Source organism: Nymphaea colorata, chromosome 2, assembly GCF_008831285.2.
Source record: "Nymphaea colorata isolate Beijing-Zhang1983 chromosome 2, ASM883128v2, whole genome shotgun sequence".
Taxonomy (NCBI): domain Eukaryota; kingdom Viridiplantae; phylum Streptophyta; class Magnoliopsida; order Nymphaeales; family Nymphaeaceae; genus Nymphaea; species Nymphaea colorata.
The window spans coordinates 1,520,096-1,539,291 of NC_045139.1; the positions used below are offsets into that span (position 1 = coordinate 1,520,096).

The 19,196-nt window shown below is 38.2% G+C and overlaps 3 protein-coding genes across 4 annotated transcripts in view; all 3 read right to left on the minus strand.

Moving 5' to 3' along the window:
- Positions 1–18,419, minus strand: part of LOC116247056 (abscisic acid and environmental stress-inducible protein-like) — a 60,662-nt gene extending 42,243 nt beyond the window's left edge. For both annotated transcript variants that reach the window (XM_050075879.1, XM_050075878.1), the window contains exon 1: positions 18,382–18,419. In XM_050075879.1, the coding sequence (XP_049931836.1) occupies positions 18,382–18,395 (14 nt within the window). In that variant the 5' untranslated portion in view covers positions 18,396–18,419. The remainder of the gene's footprint in view (positions 1–18,381) is intronic.
- Positions 1,481–3,101, minus strand: LOC116248527 (uncharacterized). The gene is made up of 2 exons (XM_031621376.2): positions 2,955–3,101; positions 1,481–2,011 (listed from the first exon to the last, which is right to left on the minus strand). The coding sequence occupies exons 1-2, from the start codon at positions 3,049–3,051 to the stop codon at positions 1,680–1,682; spliced, it is 429 nt and encodes a 142-aa protein (XP_031477236.1). The 5' UTR covers positions 3,052–3,101; the 3' UTR covers positions 1,481–1,679.
- LOC116249097 (uncharacterized) lies at positions 7,192–8,629 on the minus strand. Its single transcript, XM_031622227.2, has 2 exons — positions 8,490–8,629; positions 7,192–7,684 (listed from the first exon to the last, which is right to left on the minus strand). Exons 1-2 carry the CDS (start codon positions 8,584–8,586, stop codon positions 7,347–7,349), a joined length of 435 nt encoding a protein of 144 aa, XP_031478087.1. The 5' UTR covers positions 8,587–8,629; the 3' UTR covers positions 7,192–7,346.
- Positions 18,420–19,196: the final 777 nt, after the last annotated feature.

Here is a 19,196-nt window from a genome sequence, read left to right on the forward strand (position 1 = left end):
CACCTTTTTTCTCTCTCTCTCTCTCTCTCTCAACAAGAAATTTTCTATTGATCCACAATAGGGCAGTTTTCAAATCTATCACGGGTGTGCCTCTTGACTGGTGGATGAGGAAGGACATGTAAGGTCAGCCAAACAGGCGTTCGGCCAAAACATGTGTGTTTACCAGGTTGGAAAATATTTTCATATGTAGGCAAATTAGCCATATAAGATATCAAACGTTGCAACCTTCATAGAGTTCATATTTTTAATAATAGAGCATCTCATGTCATCAAACATAGAGGCGTTGCCAAAAAATTTTTATGAGGGAGGTCGAATTAAAGTTTATAAATTTTGACTAGTGTCGAAATATCGTTTTTTATAATTTTTTATATAAATCAACTAAAATTTTATAAAAATTTAAGAATAAATCTTTTAAAAAAACTTTTTGAGTGAGGCCAGAGCTCTCTGCCCCATCAAACACAACCTAATGGTTTGGGCACCTTATATATTTAAAACTAGAGCTACTATTTTGGTTGAGTGTGCTACTCGGACTCTAGAAAAATGCAGGCAAATGAAGTCTGGTCCCCATCGGTCTATGTGGGTGGAACCCAAAAGCACATGGACCGCCAGCTTCCTGTTCTCTAGGTCGACCCAAGTGTAATGATCGATGTCGCCTTACCATGATCCCTTCCCCTGAAGAAGAAGGCAGTGCTTCACATGGCCCAGAAAATTAATTTCTTTCTTGTAAGTTAATAGTTGCAGAGCTTGAAGGGTGGATTGTTACGAATTTTTGTTGATGGAATGAGCCTAGGACCTTCGGAATGAGCCTTTTGGATATATATGCTCTTCCTCCATCTCTCCTTCTTAAGATCAGGCCGACTCCATCATATATGGTGAAGACTTTTTTCAAGTTCATATATTAAAAATTCTTTAGATAATCGTCTCTGGATTCATTTCCTCTACTGACAAAATGCTATAATAATATGGTTTTCTGTGGAGAATAATAGTTGGACGTTTACTATACAATATTCAGAATGTAATAGTATTTGGACTCTTAGCCATAATAATAATCCTCATTACAGCTATGCATACTTTGGATTTTTAATTAAAATGATAGTTACATTGTTATATTTTTTACTAATTAAAGAATATGTTGCAAAGATCCGTTTATAGAAAGCAACCACCAATTTCCATTTACATGAATGATGCACAAATCTCAAAGCCATGAGAATTCGTGAGTGTGAGGATAAGAGATGAGGAGGCGACTTCGGCAACTCATTTTCACAAAAAAGATCATGAAATGCATTTTCTCCAGGCCAGTGTCTTCTCTAGCTTCTTCAAATCCAGATTTTCAAAGAAAACCTGGTTTTCGGCCATTACTAATAAGATAAGAAGCCAGTTTCTGCTATAATGACCAGCTTTGATGCCACAGACCATGTTTCCGATATGGGCTTCAATTAGTCTGTTGGAAATTGGATATCTTTTTATCAACAAATGGAAATTAAGCTTAAAATACTTGGGGAAATATTTCATTGAAGTTAGACAAACAAAGACCCTTACAACAGAGAGCAACTGTAATGGATCCAAGCTAGCAAGAACTCACTAGACCCTCACAAGCGCATGCTTTTATTTAAGTCTAACCACAGGTTATGGCAGTTGACATGCACTTTGGTTACAGATACAGCAGCAAAGAAGATTTTCTAGTTCTGATCCTGCACAAACTCCGCATACTCCTCTGCTGAGCAGCACCGGCGGCCGCAGTAGTAACGGCAGTATGGTGGCCTGTATCCATATCCGGGCCTTCCTCCGTGTCCATATCCATAGCCATACTGCTTCTCGTCACCGAATTCGACCTGATCTTGAGCGCCCTGGGAGTAGGCATGAAACTCTGCCTCCGAGCAGCACCGGCGGCCACAGAAGAAACGGCAGCGGCCGGGGTAATGGCCATATGGACCGCGCCCATATGGGCCATGCCCATACCCATATCCATCTACTTCAGCATCACCGTCCTTGACAGTCGTGTCCTTCTTATCTGCATCAGAGGAAGACATCATGGTTATATATATGCTGTCAGGCAAACAGGGGAAGAGTATTTTAAGTGTTTGTGCAAATGCCAAACAGAAAAAATGGCATAAGAAGAAAAGGAAAGAAAAACAGAGAACATATGATGTCTACCAAAGTATTAATGGGGAGTTAGGAAACTGCATGTTTTACATGGTAGTTATATAGTTTTTTTTTTAAAAAATAAAACTGCCAATTAGGTTCCCATAAATATGCTGAAAAGTAGAAAAATTCACAATTTAGGACGACAAGCTTCAACATAGGAACTTAGAAAATGAGAACTGTCTTTCAAATTTATGAGCTGAAGACAAGCCCTTTTTGGTAGGAGCCTTTTTTAAAAAAATTGGTTTTGTATAGTGATCTCTACTTTTTAATCGCTTTACTACAGCCCGCTGTATGAAATATATCATCCATTATTGGATAGAGAAGCCCACCTATAACAAGCACTCTCTGCTTAGTGCCTGCACACTTTTGGCATAATGTTTTCTGGTTTGGAAAAGAAACTCGAACCTCAATCCTTTCAAGAAAAACTTTTCGTCTTTCACAGAGTGACCATGTAATTTAAACTGTGATGACTGCTTATTTAACAGTGGCAGCCCTCCCAACTACACCAAACTTCTATAGCGTCACATTAATATACAGATTTGTAGAGATACCGACGAAAGAACGCAAGAAATAAGATGCAATTAATCAATATAAGTTTCCTAGATCGCTAAAGTAACCAAGAAATACAGCATGCAGGCGTCAGCACCACAGCCAGGATCATCAGTGGTCATACAAGGGTTCATTTACAAGGAACAACGTAATAAAATCAGTTTGCTTTGCATAAAGGAGTGTAATAGGCTTTATCGCAGGCTCGTTAAGAAGCTATAATAGTGAAGAAGAGAGGGAGAGAGATCAAGGGGAAAGCCCACCAGCAGCAGGTTTCTCTTCCAAGTCACGAGCAAGGACTTGGGCAAAGAGCAACATGAGAGCGAAGAAAATGGGAAGGGAGAACTTTCGCAATGCCATTGCTGACTGCTATCGCTACTGATGGGGAAGAAGAGAAACGAGAACTGGGGATGGGTTTCAGGCACCGTAGCTTCGCCTATTTATAGAGTTTTCAGTGTGATATTACAGAGAGAGAGAGAGAGAGAGAGCATGATATTGAATGAATTAAAAAAAAAAAAATGAAACGCATCCCCTGAACTTCAGCAGAGCAGTGGTTCCCACCGTTTCCTGCCACAACTAAGTAATCAGTCTCTCTGTCTTTCTGTCTCTCTCTCACTCATCTGCTGCATTTTAATTGATATATATGAAAGTTTGACAACCTTGCTGGACTTGGTAGCTTTTGCAATATTACTGCACTTGCAATTAACCTACAATTTATTAGTCTGCAGCTTCAATTACTGTGAGCAAATCATAATAGTAATGTATAATATTAACAATTCATCAGGTGAAACTCTCGGTAAAAAACAAATACATGAGCAGTTGTTTTTAGTTAAAAGCTAACGTTTGTGCTTTTCAAAAATAATTACTTCTACTAATTTGTTCTAAAAGTTTTTACTAGGTAGACATCAATGTCAAACATTTCCTATATATATATAGTCCATCTTCAAATGTTCAGCACCTCTTTATGTAGCTAGCAGAGTTTGGTAGAAGCTAGCAGACTGCCATATCCGGAGACCTTAAAAAAAGAAGATCTATCGAAAGGGGAAAAATAATTGAGGCCGGAGATCACGTGGGAAGGCTGATATCCCTTGTGCGGGAAGATTGAAGATAGTCTTCCTCAAGGAGTTCTGCCGCCCGACTTTCTTGACTCCATCGCGTTGTTACATGATTTTTAAAAGCAAGTAGACAGTCGTTAAGTACTACTTCAACATCTATTCTTGAATTTTGCCGACTAGATCGATCCTTCTTTTGGAATAGATATCAAAGATTACCTCACATTTCGCAGGCTGCAGCTGCAAGAAATCGCACCTACAGTGATGCAGAGGGACCATTTTAATTCAAAGAAAGAACATTTTGGAAGGAAGCGCAGCACAGAGCTCCTCGATGGACTGAGTTTTACGCAGACATGTTCTGTAAACTCAGAACTAAACGACTATTTTTAGACCACACTCTCATGTCTAAGTTTTACTCCCTTGTTCTAACATTGGTCTCAGTTTCACACCCCTGTACTTCTAGAAGCCTCTGGTTCACTTTTCTAGAGATGCTATCTTTATGTTTGATGTAGTGGTTCTCGACATGTTTTCTTACTTAAATAATGTCTTTTTAATAGTAAAAAATTGAACGACTTTTATAACATAAAACTTTGATAGTATAAAGATCAATTATTTTTTTATAAAGTTGACTTAAAAAAAGCACTATTTATATTAGATTAGTGGTTATAAACACATTAAACTTACATTTTGTTTAAAACACTTTTTAACATAAATTTAAGAGTAATAGTTTTTAACGCTATATATATATATATATATATATATATATATATATATAATGTTCAAAGAGAGAGAAAGAGATTACTGACAAAATGAAAATTCATAGCAAAATTTGAAGACAAGAAGTCTCCTAATTACAAGAACAAACCGCAAAAACAGAAATAAAATACGAATATACAAGATAACCACACAGTAAAACGAACGGAAGACGACGCTGTAGTCGAAAAGTAAAATGGACATCTTCCTATGAGCCACAACATCCAGTGATAGTGATGAGAAGGTGCTTCTAAAGATCCTTTTGTTGCGCTCTTTTCAAATACGTCACCAAGAGAAAATGAACCACAGTCTTCAAAAAAAAAGAAAAAGAAAATGAACCACAACCTTCAAAAAGACAGAAAAAGAGTGAAAGAACTGATGAAAAGTGATGTTCGTGCATTTTAAGAAAGAAAAAAGTAATAAAAAGTTGTAAACATGTTGTAATAAAGATGAAACAGATACCACATGCACACCGTTGATATGGTCAGCGATGGCTGGTTAAAAAAACCGCAATACTCTCTCCCATTGCGCGCCCTGCATTTATTTGTCGACAACTGCATCCCTAGATTTCCGAAGCAATTTGATAATTTTTTATTCCTTCAACGTCCTAAGTTTGACGTTCTTTTCCATCAAGAAACAGGACTGTAGTCTTACTATTAAGATTTTATATATATATATATATAGCTATCCAAAGTTACTCAACTCATTCATTATTCATGGGAGTTATCTGATCTATTAAAAGATTTAGTTATGTTGGCAAAAAAATGATCGGTTGAGTGCGAAGAAGACAAGAACGGAAATGTGTATGCACCATATTCATGGGCTCTCCAACTCCAACTTCCAACTTTTTAAGAGTAGGTATTCAGTCATTTAATTGCCCTAAATTTGCAGAGTTCTTTCTTGTTGTCAGTGCTTTACTTTGACGCTTAATTAAATTTGGATCGTTCCTCATGGGAGTATCACGCCACATATATATATATATATATATATATATATATATATATATATATATATATATATATATATATATATATATATATATATATATATATATATATATATAAGATTTATGTTGTTTGTCTTATTAGTTTGACGTTGAATGAAAATTGTGATGTACAATGAATGAGCCAAACTCAAATTCAACTTGAGTCACGTATAGTTAGGCTGGAGCGCTATGAGGTGAGCTCGTGCTCGACTTGTTTAACTTAGTCCGAGCTTGAACTCAACTCATTTAAGCTTGTGTCTCTTATTATATATTTTATGTTTTTCAAGTGATCAATGTATGATGAGAGGATCCCTTCCTTTTGTATTATAAAAAAATAGGTATTTACACAAAACTAAAACTCTAGCTCTACACAAAAATAATAATAAAAAAAGATAAGAAACCAATGAAAAGCACATCTATGCACCAAATCTATTGATTTTCTTACATGTTTTAACTTGTTTAAAATTTTCACATTTTTGTTTAAAAAATTTTAAGTTTTTGAAATTACAAAAATAAGTAATAAAACATACAAATAATAAACGGAGGAAAAAGGACTGACGGGATCTTCATACCAAGTAAACGCTCATTTGAGTAACCTAGTGACAAAAACTATTTAAACCATACATTTGGTACATTGCATTGAGAGGAGTTCACATAAAGATCAAAATTAGGTCACCATGTCGCCGAAAGCTTGAAGTCCTCTGGATTGGTGAGAGTTCACTGAGAACTCAAACAAACGGCTCTCATGATTAGCAAAATGAAAGGCATTGAGATCCCTATTCCCTTGAAATATAGATTTTTCTGCCCAAACTCATCGACTCTAGCTGATTCAAAAAGGCTTGTTTGGCAATAGTAATAATTGTTACCTTTTTCCCGAAACTGATATACATTTTAGTTTTTTAATATTTTCATAATTTCATTTTATCTTTTCAAAAGTCTTCATGTTTTCACTTGAATGGGGGCATCTTAGTCATAACACTCCCTTCACATAACTGATAGTGAGTTGCAAGAGCAGATGGAACATTTTAATAATTTGTCAAAAAGAAATGTCCTTTTATCATCTTTTTCCTTTTCGCGATTTTCATTTTTATCTTGACAAAACATTTTTTTTTCAGTGTGAACTGAAGGTATTTTAGTCATTAATCACCAGCACGATGCATATAGCCAAGTTACACACATAATCACTTCTCCAAATTAAAGGGTAAGTCCCATTAACATTGGTGGAATCACAATAACATAGATGAGAGTGAATTGAAGTACTACCACCAAAAACAAAAAAGGCGGAGTTGAGGTGTTTTGGGAGATTTTAAAAAAAAAAAACCTTTTTAGATAGTTTTTTACTTTTTTTGTCACCTTTTTTTAATCCTTATTAGGGGCTCCCTTTTAAATAACCTAAGGCATTCTAGTCATTACGCTACATATAATTAACTTCTCACATGGATTGCCTTATAACTCGATCTACCCAGGTAATAATAGATGTCGTCTTCTTCTAATCCCTTGAAAAATGGGAGTGCACATGCATCTATGGAGCCAACACATTTCTTTAGAGCCATCGTCAACTAATTAAGAAGATAGAAAACCAGTTTCTCCGTGGAGATCTCTTCGATGCAAAAAACCAACGAGGCTGGCAAATGCATGTCATTTCACCAACTTAGAATGCTCAAAATACTTGGGCAAATACATATCATTTCATTAACAAACGATCGCCGAACAAAGAACCATACAACCAGATCAACGCTGTTATATGGACCCAAACTAGCTAAGAAGTCACTAGACCCTAAGTGCATGTTCTTATTTAAGTGTTACCGACATATGGTAATTAACATGCACATTGGCTACAGATACAACCAAAACGAACATTGTTCTTAGTTCTGATCCTGCACATACTCAGCGTACTCCTGAGCTGAGCAGCAATGGTGGCCGCAGTAGTAACGGCAGTGTGGTGGCCCGTACCCATATCCGGGCCTTCCTCCGTAGCCATAGTAAGGCCCGCGTCCATAGCCATATCCATATCCAGAATGCTTCTCGTCACCGAATTCATCGGCAGCCTGGTCTTGAGCGCCCTGAGAGTAGGCAGCAAACTCTGCCTCCGAGCAGCACCGGTGGCCGCAGAGGAATCGGCAGCGCGGGGGATAATGGCCATATGGACCACGCCCATGCCAATATCCATCATCACTGTCCTTGATAGTCGCGTCCTTCTTGTCTGCACTCAGAGAAAACATTATAAGTTGCAGGCAATGCAAACAGGGGAGGTGCGTTTTTAAGTGCTTGTGAAAATGCCCAACAGGCAAAAAGACAAAACAAGAAAAGAAAAGAAGATGACATTCAAGAAAAGAAAAAGAAATGTATGATATCTATTGCTGGGAAGGTAGGAAACTGCATGTTTTACATGTTACGTAACAATGTATACAGGAAAATCGATCATTTCACGTCTTAGGACGGCCAACCATGAAGATAAAGCCCTCATTAGCAAGGGCCTGTATCTGAAACTTAGAGAATTAGAACTGTCTTCCAAAATTATGACAAAGAAGGTGAGCCTTGGGTAGAATGGTTTATTTCAGAAATCGAACTCTGACTGCTCCATTTAACAGTGGCAGCCCTCCCAACTACGACAACCTTTTGTAAACTCATACAGATTTTGTAGAGAGATCAGATAAAAGATCATAAGATACAGGCTGCAACGTAACAAATAGACGTTTGCTAGGCTAAAGTAACCAAGAAATCTACTGAAATAGACGGCATTGTCGCCAGTCAGGATCGTCGCTCATACATATAATGAATTATTTGTAGATATGAATAACGTAATTAAATCTGTGCATGCTTTGCTTTACATGAGAGTATAATGGACTTTATTTCAGTCTCATTAAGTAGCTGGAAAACTAAGGTCTAGCATTGTCATGAAATCAATAAGTTATTTTCAGCAGTCGTATGAAGCAGAGAGAGAGAGAGAGAGAGAGAGAGAGAGAGAGAGAGAGAGAGAGAGAGAGAGAAAGAAAGGGAAAGCCCACCAGCAGCAGGTTTCTCTTCCAAGTCACGAGCAAGGACTTGGGCAAAGAGCAAGATCACAGCAAAGATAATGGGGAGAGAGAATTTGCTGAGTGCCATCGCTGACTGCTAAGGCAAGCTACTTATGGGAGAAGACGAAAAGAGAAATGTGGATGAGTTTTGGGGCACCAAAGCTTCCCCTATTTATAGGGTTTTGAGCGTGATATTTCGGTGACGATGGAGAAGAGAGAGATAGAGAGAGTGCCAGACTAAGAGTGTCAGTGACCGGCGACCGGCCGGAGATTTTCAGTCGTGTTTATGCAACTGAGGGGATGCGCTTATTTTTTTACATTAATTTATTGCACATAATGCTCTCTCTCTCTCTCTCTCTCTCTAGATCTCGCCCCTACCCAACCATGTGCAACATATAATAGTCCCATATACTACCAAAGTCTAAAACAAAAAATTATGTTAATTAGTTTTAACTATAGTTTTCTAACCCTAGGAGTAAACCTAACCCTTCATAAGAATGACATTTGACATTTCTTCAGAGTACATCATTGCCTTTTTAAAGTTAAAAAGCTAAAGTTTTTGCTTCTTCAGACCCAAACTTTTAGTTTGGTTAATTATCCCCCAGAAGGAACACCCTTTATCTTGTCATTAATCCATTATTACCTTTGTATTCAGATCACCGTTAAAGTTTCTGATATATGTTCCATCATTTTGATAGAGTTAAATTAAATTACTGAAAAAGATAGTAGCTAGCTCTATATTAAATAAACGCCACAAAAACTATAAGATCTCTGGTATGCATGTGGATTGCAGTACTGTCGACGGGTTTAACTGCAACTAAGTTATCATCCGAGCATTTTTTTTTTAAGAAGATCAGATCACAGGTACTGCAGCTCCAGATTATAATTGCATATTTAACTGGTACTGCGCGCACACCATTTTTAATCTAGTCCCAGACACTAGGCTTCTTTTCTACGATTGCGTTCTCGCATGACCAATCTTACCAACATTTTAACCAATCTAACCATTAACAAAATTTGAAAGATGCAAATATTTGTAAGATTTCTTGGCAGAGAGCCAATCTTGCCTTTCACTTTTATCAGACATGCATTTATATCTCTTGTTTAATCTAATCGTGTAAATGGATGTAGAATGTGAAGAACTGTATGAAAAGAATAAGAAAGTAGTAAGTGTCGCAGATTCATAATGATACGAGTCTTAATTAAGATAAATATGAGTGACACTCTTGGTTCACAAAAAATTTCTCTAGACATCATCTTCGATGATTTGTTTTTCTCATAGCTGCATGTGTTTAGTGTTTCTTCATGCAACTAAATTTATGGCACAAGAACTTAAAATATTGAGAGATAATATTATGTATAAAGGATTAGGTAGAAGCCAGCAGACTGCCTTATCGGGACGCCTACAAAGAAAGATTTACAGGGAAAAATTAATGGAGGCGGACTGATATCTTGGATCGATGGTAGATAAGGACAAGGAAGATTGCGACAGGGATCACGTGGAAAGGTTGGTATCCTTTGTGCGGGAAGCTTGTCAATAGTGTATTGAAGGAGTTTTTCCGCCTGACTTTGCTGACTCCGGTGCCTCTTACATTTTCTCAGGCAAAGAGAGACGGCTCGCTCAGTACTTCACCATACAGGAATTTGCCGACTCCATCTTTTAGAAAGGATCCCGATGACACAGTCACAGTCTTGCTGATATACAGGCAGTCGCAGGTCAATTTCAATGTTCTTTCTAATGGCAGAAACAAGTACTAATTAACAGGACGTGGATTTCAATGGCCAACGGGATGCCATGGACTCCTGGACTCAGACACGCAGCCTGAATTACTCCGGTAAATGAGAGAGCTTCTCACTCAACCTGACCCTAGTTCTAGCAGGGTAGCTTGCACAAATTTTCAAAAAGAAACTAATTGCTTACTGGTCACCGTTCTATCTGTTGGCATCCGGATGGCCGGAGGATTCAGGTCCTCATTTATCTTCAAATTAAAACATAACAATAGGTTTGAGACCAAATGTGTATGATTTTTTGCTTACTAAATATTTCAAGTAGCATAATTCACCCCATTCTTAAAGATTGAACAGGCGCAACTCTTTAACTATGGTTACCGATTGGGTACGATTGTGAATTAATGCAGTAGAGTAAAGAAGTTTCAATACAACGACCAGTCACAATTGAACTTAATGAGAAGGGAAGAAGACGTTCCTTATAAGAACATAATGGGAAGACAGTAAAAAATTCTCGAAAGACAAGATTACCCATAACAAACGAGAAAATACTGCAGAAAAGAGAAGAAAAGTTCTCCCACCTTAATCTTTTGCACGTTGTATGAACATGTTGCTGGGAGGCGGACCAGAAGTCTTCAACGAAAAGGAGTGCTGATCTATTTGGGACGGTCTGATCCAACATGATGACTGGTTAAGAGAAAAATAAAGAAAAAACGTTGATGGGTATTCTGATCATATAATATTAATTGACACATTTTTTTTCTTGTTTTTCTTTCAACCATCCATCTGTTTCATATGGATGGCCTAGGTAAAATGGTTGGTGACTTTGAAAGGCTGAAGTTATATATATATAGACACACACACATGTGTGCATGTGTGTGTATGTGCATCCACTCTGTGCTGCTTAGCTGTATTATATGTCCATTGAAGAATGAGTAGCTAATTAAAGGTGGTTTAAGCTATCATTGATGTACACATTAACGTTTGTTTAATAAAGGGCACATATTAAGGAGCTTCTAAAAGAACTGGGGAATCAATAGTTTATAAGATTGCATTGGATTTAGTTGATAAAATTTCACTACTTTACTTTCCTGTTGTACCAGGTCCAATCCAATGCATGTCACGGTCGAATAAATATGCAACTACAAATATATCTAATCGTTTTACAAGTAATGCGGCCCTAAGTAAAATGGATCCTAAGGAACACATATATTCTCTGATATATAAGTCATCAACAAATTTTATTAAGACTTAGCACGACATATAAAATACAGAATATGCTTGTTTTCCAAGTCTGTGGATAGATTTTCATTACCCTTTTCCCAAGAATTAAACACCCTTTTTGCTCTATGTAGTTCAGTTAAGAATTTTGAGATCATCTTGGTGATCGTCAAGGATTCAAGAGATTCCAATGCAAACAGAAAGATGATGAGAAAATGTAAGAAGATGGGGAACTTAAAGATTAAGCAACAACATTGTAGTTTATCTAAAAGAGAATAGTGAAAATATGGCGGATATGTTGCTTTGATGAAATGAGACGACCAAAGCATACTCTCATATTTCCATGTACAAGACCACACGCTAGGAAGAAGAAAGGAAAGAGAGAGAGAAAAGGAGAAGACAAGGATTTTAACGTGGTTCGACCTTTGGTCTACGTCCACGAAGGAATGTGTCTCTTTCTTATCAATTTACAAGACAAGAGACTCTTTTATAGTCAATTTTCATGACCATCAATCCCATATTTGTTGGGATTTGATTTGATTACAGAATCGCTAATCCCATATTTGTTGGGATTAGATTTGATTACAGAATCGTTAATCCCATATTTGTTGGGATTAGATTTGATTACAGAATCGTTAATCCCATATTTGTTGGGATTAGATTTGATTACAAAATCGCTAATCTCATATTTGTTGGGATTAGATTTGATTACAAAATCGCACGTTTCCTCTTTTTCAGTTGCTATACATAGATGATCCTCATCTTTTGTAGCATTCTTAATAGCCAGGGCGTTATCTTTGGTATGGACATGATTTGTGGATCTGATATGGGCGAGATTTCCTCCAGCTGTAGACGTGCGATGCAGTGGTTTAATATCCCCCCTCAAAATGAACGCTCGGGAAAGAGCGTTAAGCTTAAATCTAAGATTGTCAAAAGTAGATTGAGCAAGTGGTTTGGTGAGGATGTCCGTGAGCTGATCAACACTAGGTATATAGTGGACTTGAAGATGATTCTTGGCAATATGATCGCGAACAAAGTGAACATCAATCTCAATATGCTTGCTTCTATTATGAAAAATCAGATTAGCAGAGAGAAAAGCAACACTGATGTTGTCACACCATAGACGAGGAACGTGTGGAATATTAATATGTAATTCCTTGAGTAAAAGCGGGAGCCATAAAACCTCAGAAGAACAGGGAGCTAAAGCACGGTATTCAGCTTCGATGCTAGATCGAGCAACAGTAGGCTATTTGCGGGCAGACCAAGAAACAAGAGATGATCCTATAAAGATGGCAAAGCCGCCAGTGGACTTACGATCATCAATGTTGCCAGCCCAGTTCGCATCAGTGTAAGCATCAATGTGAAAAGTAGTGGCCGGCTTTAACAGAAGACTGCAAGATAGAGTGGCCTTGACATAATGTAAAATGCGCTTGACAGCAGTCATGTGAATAGTAGTAGGCTGTTGCAGGTATTGACACACTTTGTTGACAACAAATGAGAGATCAAGCCATGTGAGCGTAAGATATTGCAGTGCACCAACAAGTTGCCGAAATGGAGTGGGATCAGAAAGAGGCTCCCCAGCGTGTTTTGACAGTTTTAAAGTGGTCAACATAGGCATGCAATGAGGTTTTACATCAATCATATTTGCTTTCTTCAGAAGATCAACCATATATTTTTCTTGAGAAAGAAATAAACCTTTGGAGGAGAAAGTCACTTGAATGCCCAAAAAATAGTGCAGGAGGCCAAGATCTTTAATGCCAAATTCTGGATCTAGAATATGCATGATATACTTGATCATAGTATCATTATTTCCTGTAATAATAATATCATCAACATAGATTAAGATATATAAAATGGAATCAGATCGCACCTGCAAAAAAAAGAGAGGAATCCACTTTTGAGCCGATGAACCCCAATGTGACCAAAAAATTAGTAAGTCATTGGAACCAAGCACGGGGAGACTGTAAATAACCTTATGCAGTTGACAAATATGATGAGGAAAAAGATCATCGATGAAGCCCGGTGGTTGAGCCATATATACCTTGTAAGAACACCATGAAGGAAAGCATTGTGAACATCAAGTTGTCGAACAGTCTAGCCAAAAGTAATGGCGATAGTGAGAAGAACACGTATAGAAGTGTGTTTGACTACGTGACTGAATGTTTCAAAGTAGTTAATACCATGTTCTTGAGTGTAGCCCTTAGCCACTAAGTGAGCCTTGTATTTTTCTAAAGTGCCATCAGCTTTTCTTTTAATATGAAAAACTCATTTCGACCCAATGATATTAGCAAAGGGAGGCGGTGATACAAGAGTCCGTGTGTGATTCTTGTGTAGAGCTGCAAGTACATCTTTCATGGCTTGAACTCAATAAGTGTGCTTCAAGGCTTGAGATGCAGTACGAGGTTCAGTTTCAGAGATTAGATGGGTGAGATGAATTGCAAGAAGGGGATATTTAGAGATGGTGTAGGTTTTTGGCTTAAGAGAACCAGTTTGGGACCGAGTGAGCATGTGATGAGAGCGATGTGGTCTAGGGGGTGGTGAAGGGTTCGGCGGTGAAGGGTGAGGTGGTGAATCGGTAGGTGAGGGTGTAGGTTCAGATTGTATATCCTGAACGATGTTGGACGGTGAATGAATGGGAGGGAGTGGTGGTGGGGGCGATATAATATTTGGTGAATGGTGCACGGGTTTGAGAGATGAACAATTTAAGGGATGTGGTATGTTTGGGGATGGCATAATAATGACTAGAGGCAGTGGAGGTTTACTTGGTGTAGGTTGAGCTAGTGATGCCAAGGTTTTAAAGGGATATACACTTTCATCAAAAACCACATGTCTGCTGATAAGAAGTTTGCTCGTATCCCGATCAAAGCAAATGTATCCTATGTGCATGCTGCTATATAAAAAAAAAACATGTTGCTTGCTGCAAAACTGCAGTTTATGAGTGTTGAAAACACGTAGACAAGGATAGCAAGCACATCCAAAAACTTTTAAAAACTTATAATCATGAGATTGTTTGAACAAAACTTGATATGGTGACCTCATTTTGAGAACCCGTGTTGGCATTCTATTGATAAAAAAAACAGCAGTTCTAAAGGCAAAGTCCCAATACTTTTAAGGTAAATTTGCAAGTGCAAGTAGAGTTAATCCAATGTCGACAATATGTCTGTGTTTGCTTTCTATGATGTCATTTTGTTGGTGAGCATGTGGGCCCGCAACTCTATGAACAATACCAATTTGTTTGAAATAGGTGGAAACAGTGTGATATTCTCCTCCCCAATCACTTTGAACAACCTTAATTTTTTGATCAAATAGACGTTCTACCATAACTTGAAACGTTTTAAAGACGGAAAGAACATCTGATCTACTTTTGATAATATATATCCAAGAGAAACGAGAGAAGGCATCCATGAAATTAACATAATAGCTTTAACCATACATAAATGTGATAGCAGCCGGTCCCCAAACATCAGTAAAAATCAAATCAAGTGGAGCATTAATCTTATGTAATGTCTGAGCAAAATGAAGAGCATGACTTTTCCCTCTTTGGCATGCATCGCATGTTTGATTATGAGATTTGCCATCAATAGGTAAGTCAAATTTATTCAAAACATGCATCACAATTCTAAAATCAGGATGTCCCAAATGACTATGCCAATTGCCAACCGAGACTCATTCTCCTACAAGTGTTGTTTTTTGGCAGGCTTCATGTTGTTGTAACTTCAGCTGATACAATCCTCCTTTATTTGCTCCCTCTAGAAGTTTCTCCCCTGTTGTCTGATTCTTAACATAGCAACAATTTGCATCAAATTCAAAGACAACATTATTGTCACAGGCAAATTTATGCATAGATAGAAGATTTTTAAAGATGGTGGGAACATGCAGCACATTGTTTATAAAAAATTTTGAGGCTGGGCTGTAGAGAGAGACATTACCAACATTCTTGATTTGAAGACCAGTACCATTTCCAACTCTCAGCTGATCTTGCCCACGATATTCTGAGTGAACGGAGAGTTTGTTTAAGTCAGCCGTCACGTGATGAGTAGCACCGGTGTCGGGATACCAGAATCCATAATCTGTTTGAGGTATGGTTTCCATATGATAAGCTTCTGGGGATGAAGATCCCTTTTGGAACTTGTATAACTTGCAGCTCAATGCACCATGTCCTGATTTCCTGCAAGCTTGACATACGATTTGGCATTGGGAAGCGAAGTGGCCACGATTTTCGTAGGCATGACAACTGACTTTTTTATCCTGAGGACGGATTCCTGAACGCCCTTTTTGCTACTCATTTCTTCCACGGTAATTGGGAGTCTTGAAGTTTTGTCGGTGGGCTACATTGGCTGAAGGATCATCAACGTTTCCAAACTTTGAAATTTCAGATTCTTGAATAAGAAGCAATGAATATAATTCTTCCAAGTTTATGGGATTGACACGAGTGCGCAACGAAACTTTCAGGGTGCCATATTCATCAGTAGGAAGACCAGAAAGAATATTCATGACAAGATCCTCCTCATCTACTGGTTTGGAAGCCATGCCTAGCTGATGAGCTACGCCTTTAGCTTTGTGAAAATAAACTGTTATGGTTTCATTTCCCTTTTTCAGGTTTTGCAGGGCAGATTTAAGTTGTTGCACCTTTGCTCTAGATTGAACAACATAGATGCGTTTTATGGTAGTCCAGACTTTGTATGACGAGTTAAGACCTACAACTTGACTATGGACGACTTCACTAAGCGACGAAATGATCCAACTTAACAATAGTTGGTCACCTCGATGCCATTCCAAGAAGGCTGGATTTAAGATAGTTCTTTTGCCATCTTCACTAGGCAAGAACTCGTATGGGCGTTTGAACGACCCATCAATATATCCCATCATATTATAACTCTTAAGCATAGGAATGAATTGCGATTCCCAAAGCAAGTAGTTATCGGAAGACAGTTTGATGAATAAAAAATGCTGAAGACTAGTTGAGCAGGTATGACGGACTAAAAATGGCAGATTCGTGTTGTCGAAACCAGACTTGGTTGATGCTGCAGTTGTGCTGTGGGAGTCTCCTTCTGGGATTGTTTGTTGATTCGCCATAACCAGCTCTGATACCATACAAGACCACACGCCAGGAAGAAGAAAGGAAAGAGAGAGAGAAAATGAGAAGACAACAAGAATTTTAATGTGGTTCGACTTTTGGTCTACGTCCACGAAGGAAGGTGTCTCTTTCTTGTCAATTTTACACGACAAGAGACTCTCTTTTATAGTCAATTTTCATGACCGTCAATCCCATATTCGTTGGGATTTTATTTGATTACAGAATCGCTAATCTCATATTTGTTGCGATTAGATTTGATTACAGAATCGCTAATCCCATATTTGTTGAGATTAGATTTGATTACAGAATCGTTAATCTCATATTTGTTGGGATTAGATTTGATTACATAATCGTTAATCCCATATTTGTTGGGATTAGATTTGATTACAGAATCACACGTTTCCTCTTTTTCAGTTGCTATACATAGATGATCATCATCTTTTGTAGCAGTCTTAATAGCCAAGGCGTTATCTTTGGTATGGACATGATTTGTGGATCTGATATGGGTGAGATCTCCTCAAGTTGTAGACGTAGACGTATGATGCAATGGTTTAATACCATGAAGAGAACTCGATCATGGCACTATAAACCAGATACCTTATTTTTGGAAGGGAATCCTCTGATTAATGCACGTCAATTCCTTGAAATCTGTACTTGCAAATTTCTTCTCAATTTTTTACTGTGGCCATTAGCTGCAAATTTTCGTCTCCCCGCCACCGGTATATTCAGAAGTTAGATTAAGACGAAAGAAAGAAAGAGGAGCACCCATGATCAGGTTCCTGTACTTATGCCATGCATATGTATGTTTCATTCGAACAACAAATGGAAAACAATACTCAAAGTAGCTTGGAAAATGCAAAACATTTCATTGCAAGATAGCATATCATAGGTCCATAGACCAACACTAGTCTGTCAAGTTTGAAGCAACTAGTAAATCCCAAGTGCATGCTCTTATTTTAGGGTAACTAACTTATTGGTTGGCATGCAAACTGATGCATAGGCAGCAGATGCTGCAAACCAGCTTATCTAGTTCTCATCCTGCACAAACTCTGCATACTCCTCGGCCGAGCAGCACCGGTAGCCACAGTGGAAGCGGCAGTATGGTGGGTGCCTGTGTCCATGCGTAGGCCCATGGTGGTGCCTATATCCATGCCCGTACCTGTGTCCGTGTCTGTACCTATAGTGCTTCTCATCGTCGAAGCCATCCGGTTCAGCCTCATCCAGAGAGGAGGCGTAGTCTCCTTCATTAGCCTTCAAACTGGCATCGTGCTTCACTGCAACATGCATCTCATCTGCATGCAGGGAAAGATATCATGGTGATCAAACTGCAAGTGTTTGTCAAAATGCCCAGGAGAGAAAAGAGTAAAAGAAGATTCAGCAGACAAAATTTCAGTAATTCACATTGTGAACTGATGGTGTCAGAAGAATGATAAAGTGGTTTTTATCGCAAGTTCTGTTCTTGACTTGCTGTGTTCCAAATGGGGGGATACAAGCTATGCAGCAGAGAGTGATATAAATGGGATTCATACTGTGCTTTAACTATGATATTATGTAAGCTATAAAGCTAACGACGGTGATAACTTGCTGATATCCTCTCGACGGCAAAGATTAAGAAAATCAAAGAAATGATTTGGCAATTTGCATATGTGCAATTTAAACTTGGACAAATATTGCATTGGAGAGGGAAACTAAAGTGGGGTTTGAGTTTGGCTGTGGGTCAAACTAAAGGTATTGGCAGAAAAGCATGAAGAAGAGGCCAAGGAAGGTGAGACCGCACCGGCAACTGGTTTCTCTTCCAGCTCACGGGCAAGGACCTGGGAGAAGAGCAAGACCGCGATGAGAATGGGGAGGAAGAACCTTCTCAGTGCCATGGCTAACTGCTATGACTGCAGAAGGAGGAGATGAAAACTGGAGACGGGTTTAAAGCACCACGACGGGGGCGTATTTATAGAGTTTCAGTGGGGTACTTCAGTAGAGAGTGAGAGAGAGAGAGAGAGCTTTAAATCACATTAAAAAGAGTCTTGGCCTGCAAGAAGTGAACCAAGAACTATGGGAGAGAGAGATTTGAGTGGAGAGAGAAGAGAAAGAAAGACTGCTCACAGCTACTTTTCTACTCAAGTTTAATCTGTTAAGAAAAGTAGCGTTTATGGGAATCAAAGAATAGCGCATATGAGAATCAACCGGAGACGTCTGCAAGCCCTCACCTGACCAGCTAACGTAAGTAAGAGAGATAGATAGATAGATAGAGATAGATTAAATTGTCGCATTGACTGATAGTTGACGTTCTGAATTGAATTGAAGGAGTGTTAATGTGATGAGTTGGTTCCCTCAATGCATCAGAGATGTTATTAAAGCAGAATGACGCTTAATGGGTCCAAAAATAGTGTCCTTGGTCCTTTTTCAATGCAATTAATTAATTACTCCGTTTATTTTTGTAGATCATGTGGTCACAAATTCTCAGTGGGTAACAAAACTTTTGCGCGCAAGTCATTCATATAGTTCCAATGATCATAGAGTATTCACAAGAATGATCAAAATGTCACTGGTAATTATACTTTTACTGCATCGTTCACGGCATAAAACAGAAATTTTTCACATAAGTAAACAAGAACGATGACGCTTTGAAGCTTATATCTAGTACCAAAATCATGCTATCTTCATCTATTGATTAA

Excerpts from the sequence above, each read along its gene's own strand:
- LOC116248527 (XM_031621376.2), bottom strand. The coding sequence starts at position 3,051 with ATGGCATTGCGAAAGTTCTCCCTTCCCATTTTCTTCGCTCTCATGTTG. Across the intron at positions 2,012-2,954 it reads GGAAGAGAAACCTGCTGCTG|ATAAGAAGGACACGACTGTC; the intron begins GTGGGCTTTCCC and ends CCTCTGATGCAG.
- LOC116249097 (XM_031622227.2), bottom strand. The coding sequence starts at position 8,586 with ATGGCACTCAGCAAATTCTCTCTCCCCATTATCTTTGCTGTGATCTTG. Across the intron at positions 7,685-8,489 it reads GGAAGAGAAACCTGCTGCTG|ACAAGAAGGACGCGACTATC; the intron begins GTGGGCTTTCCC and ends CTCTGAGTGCAG.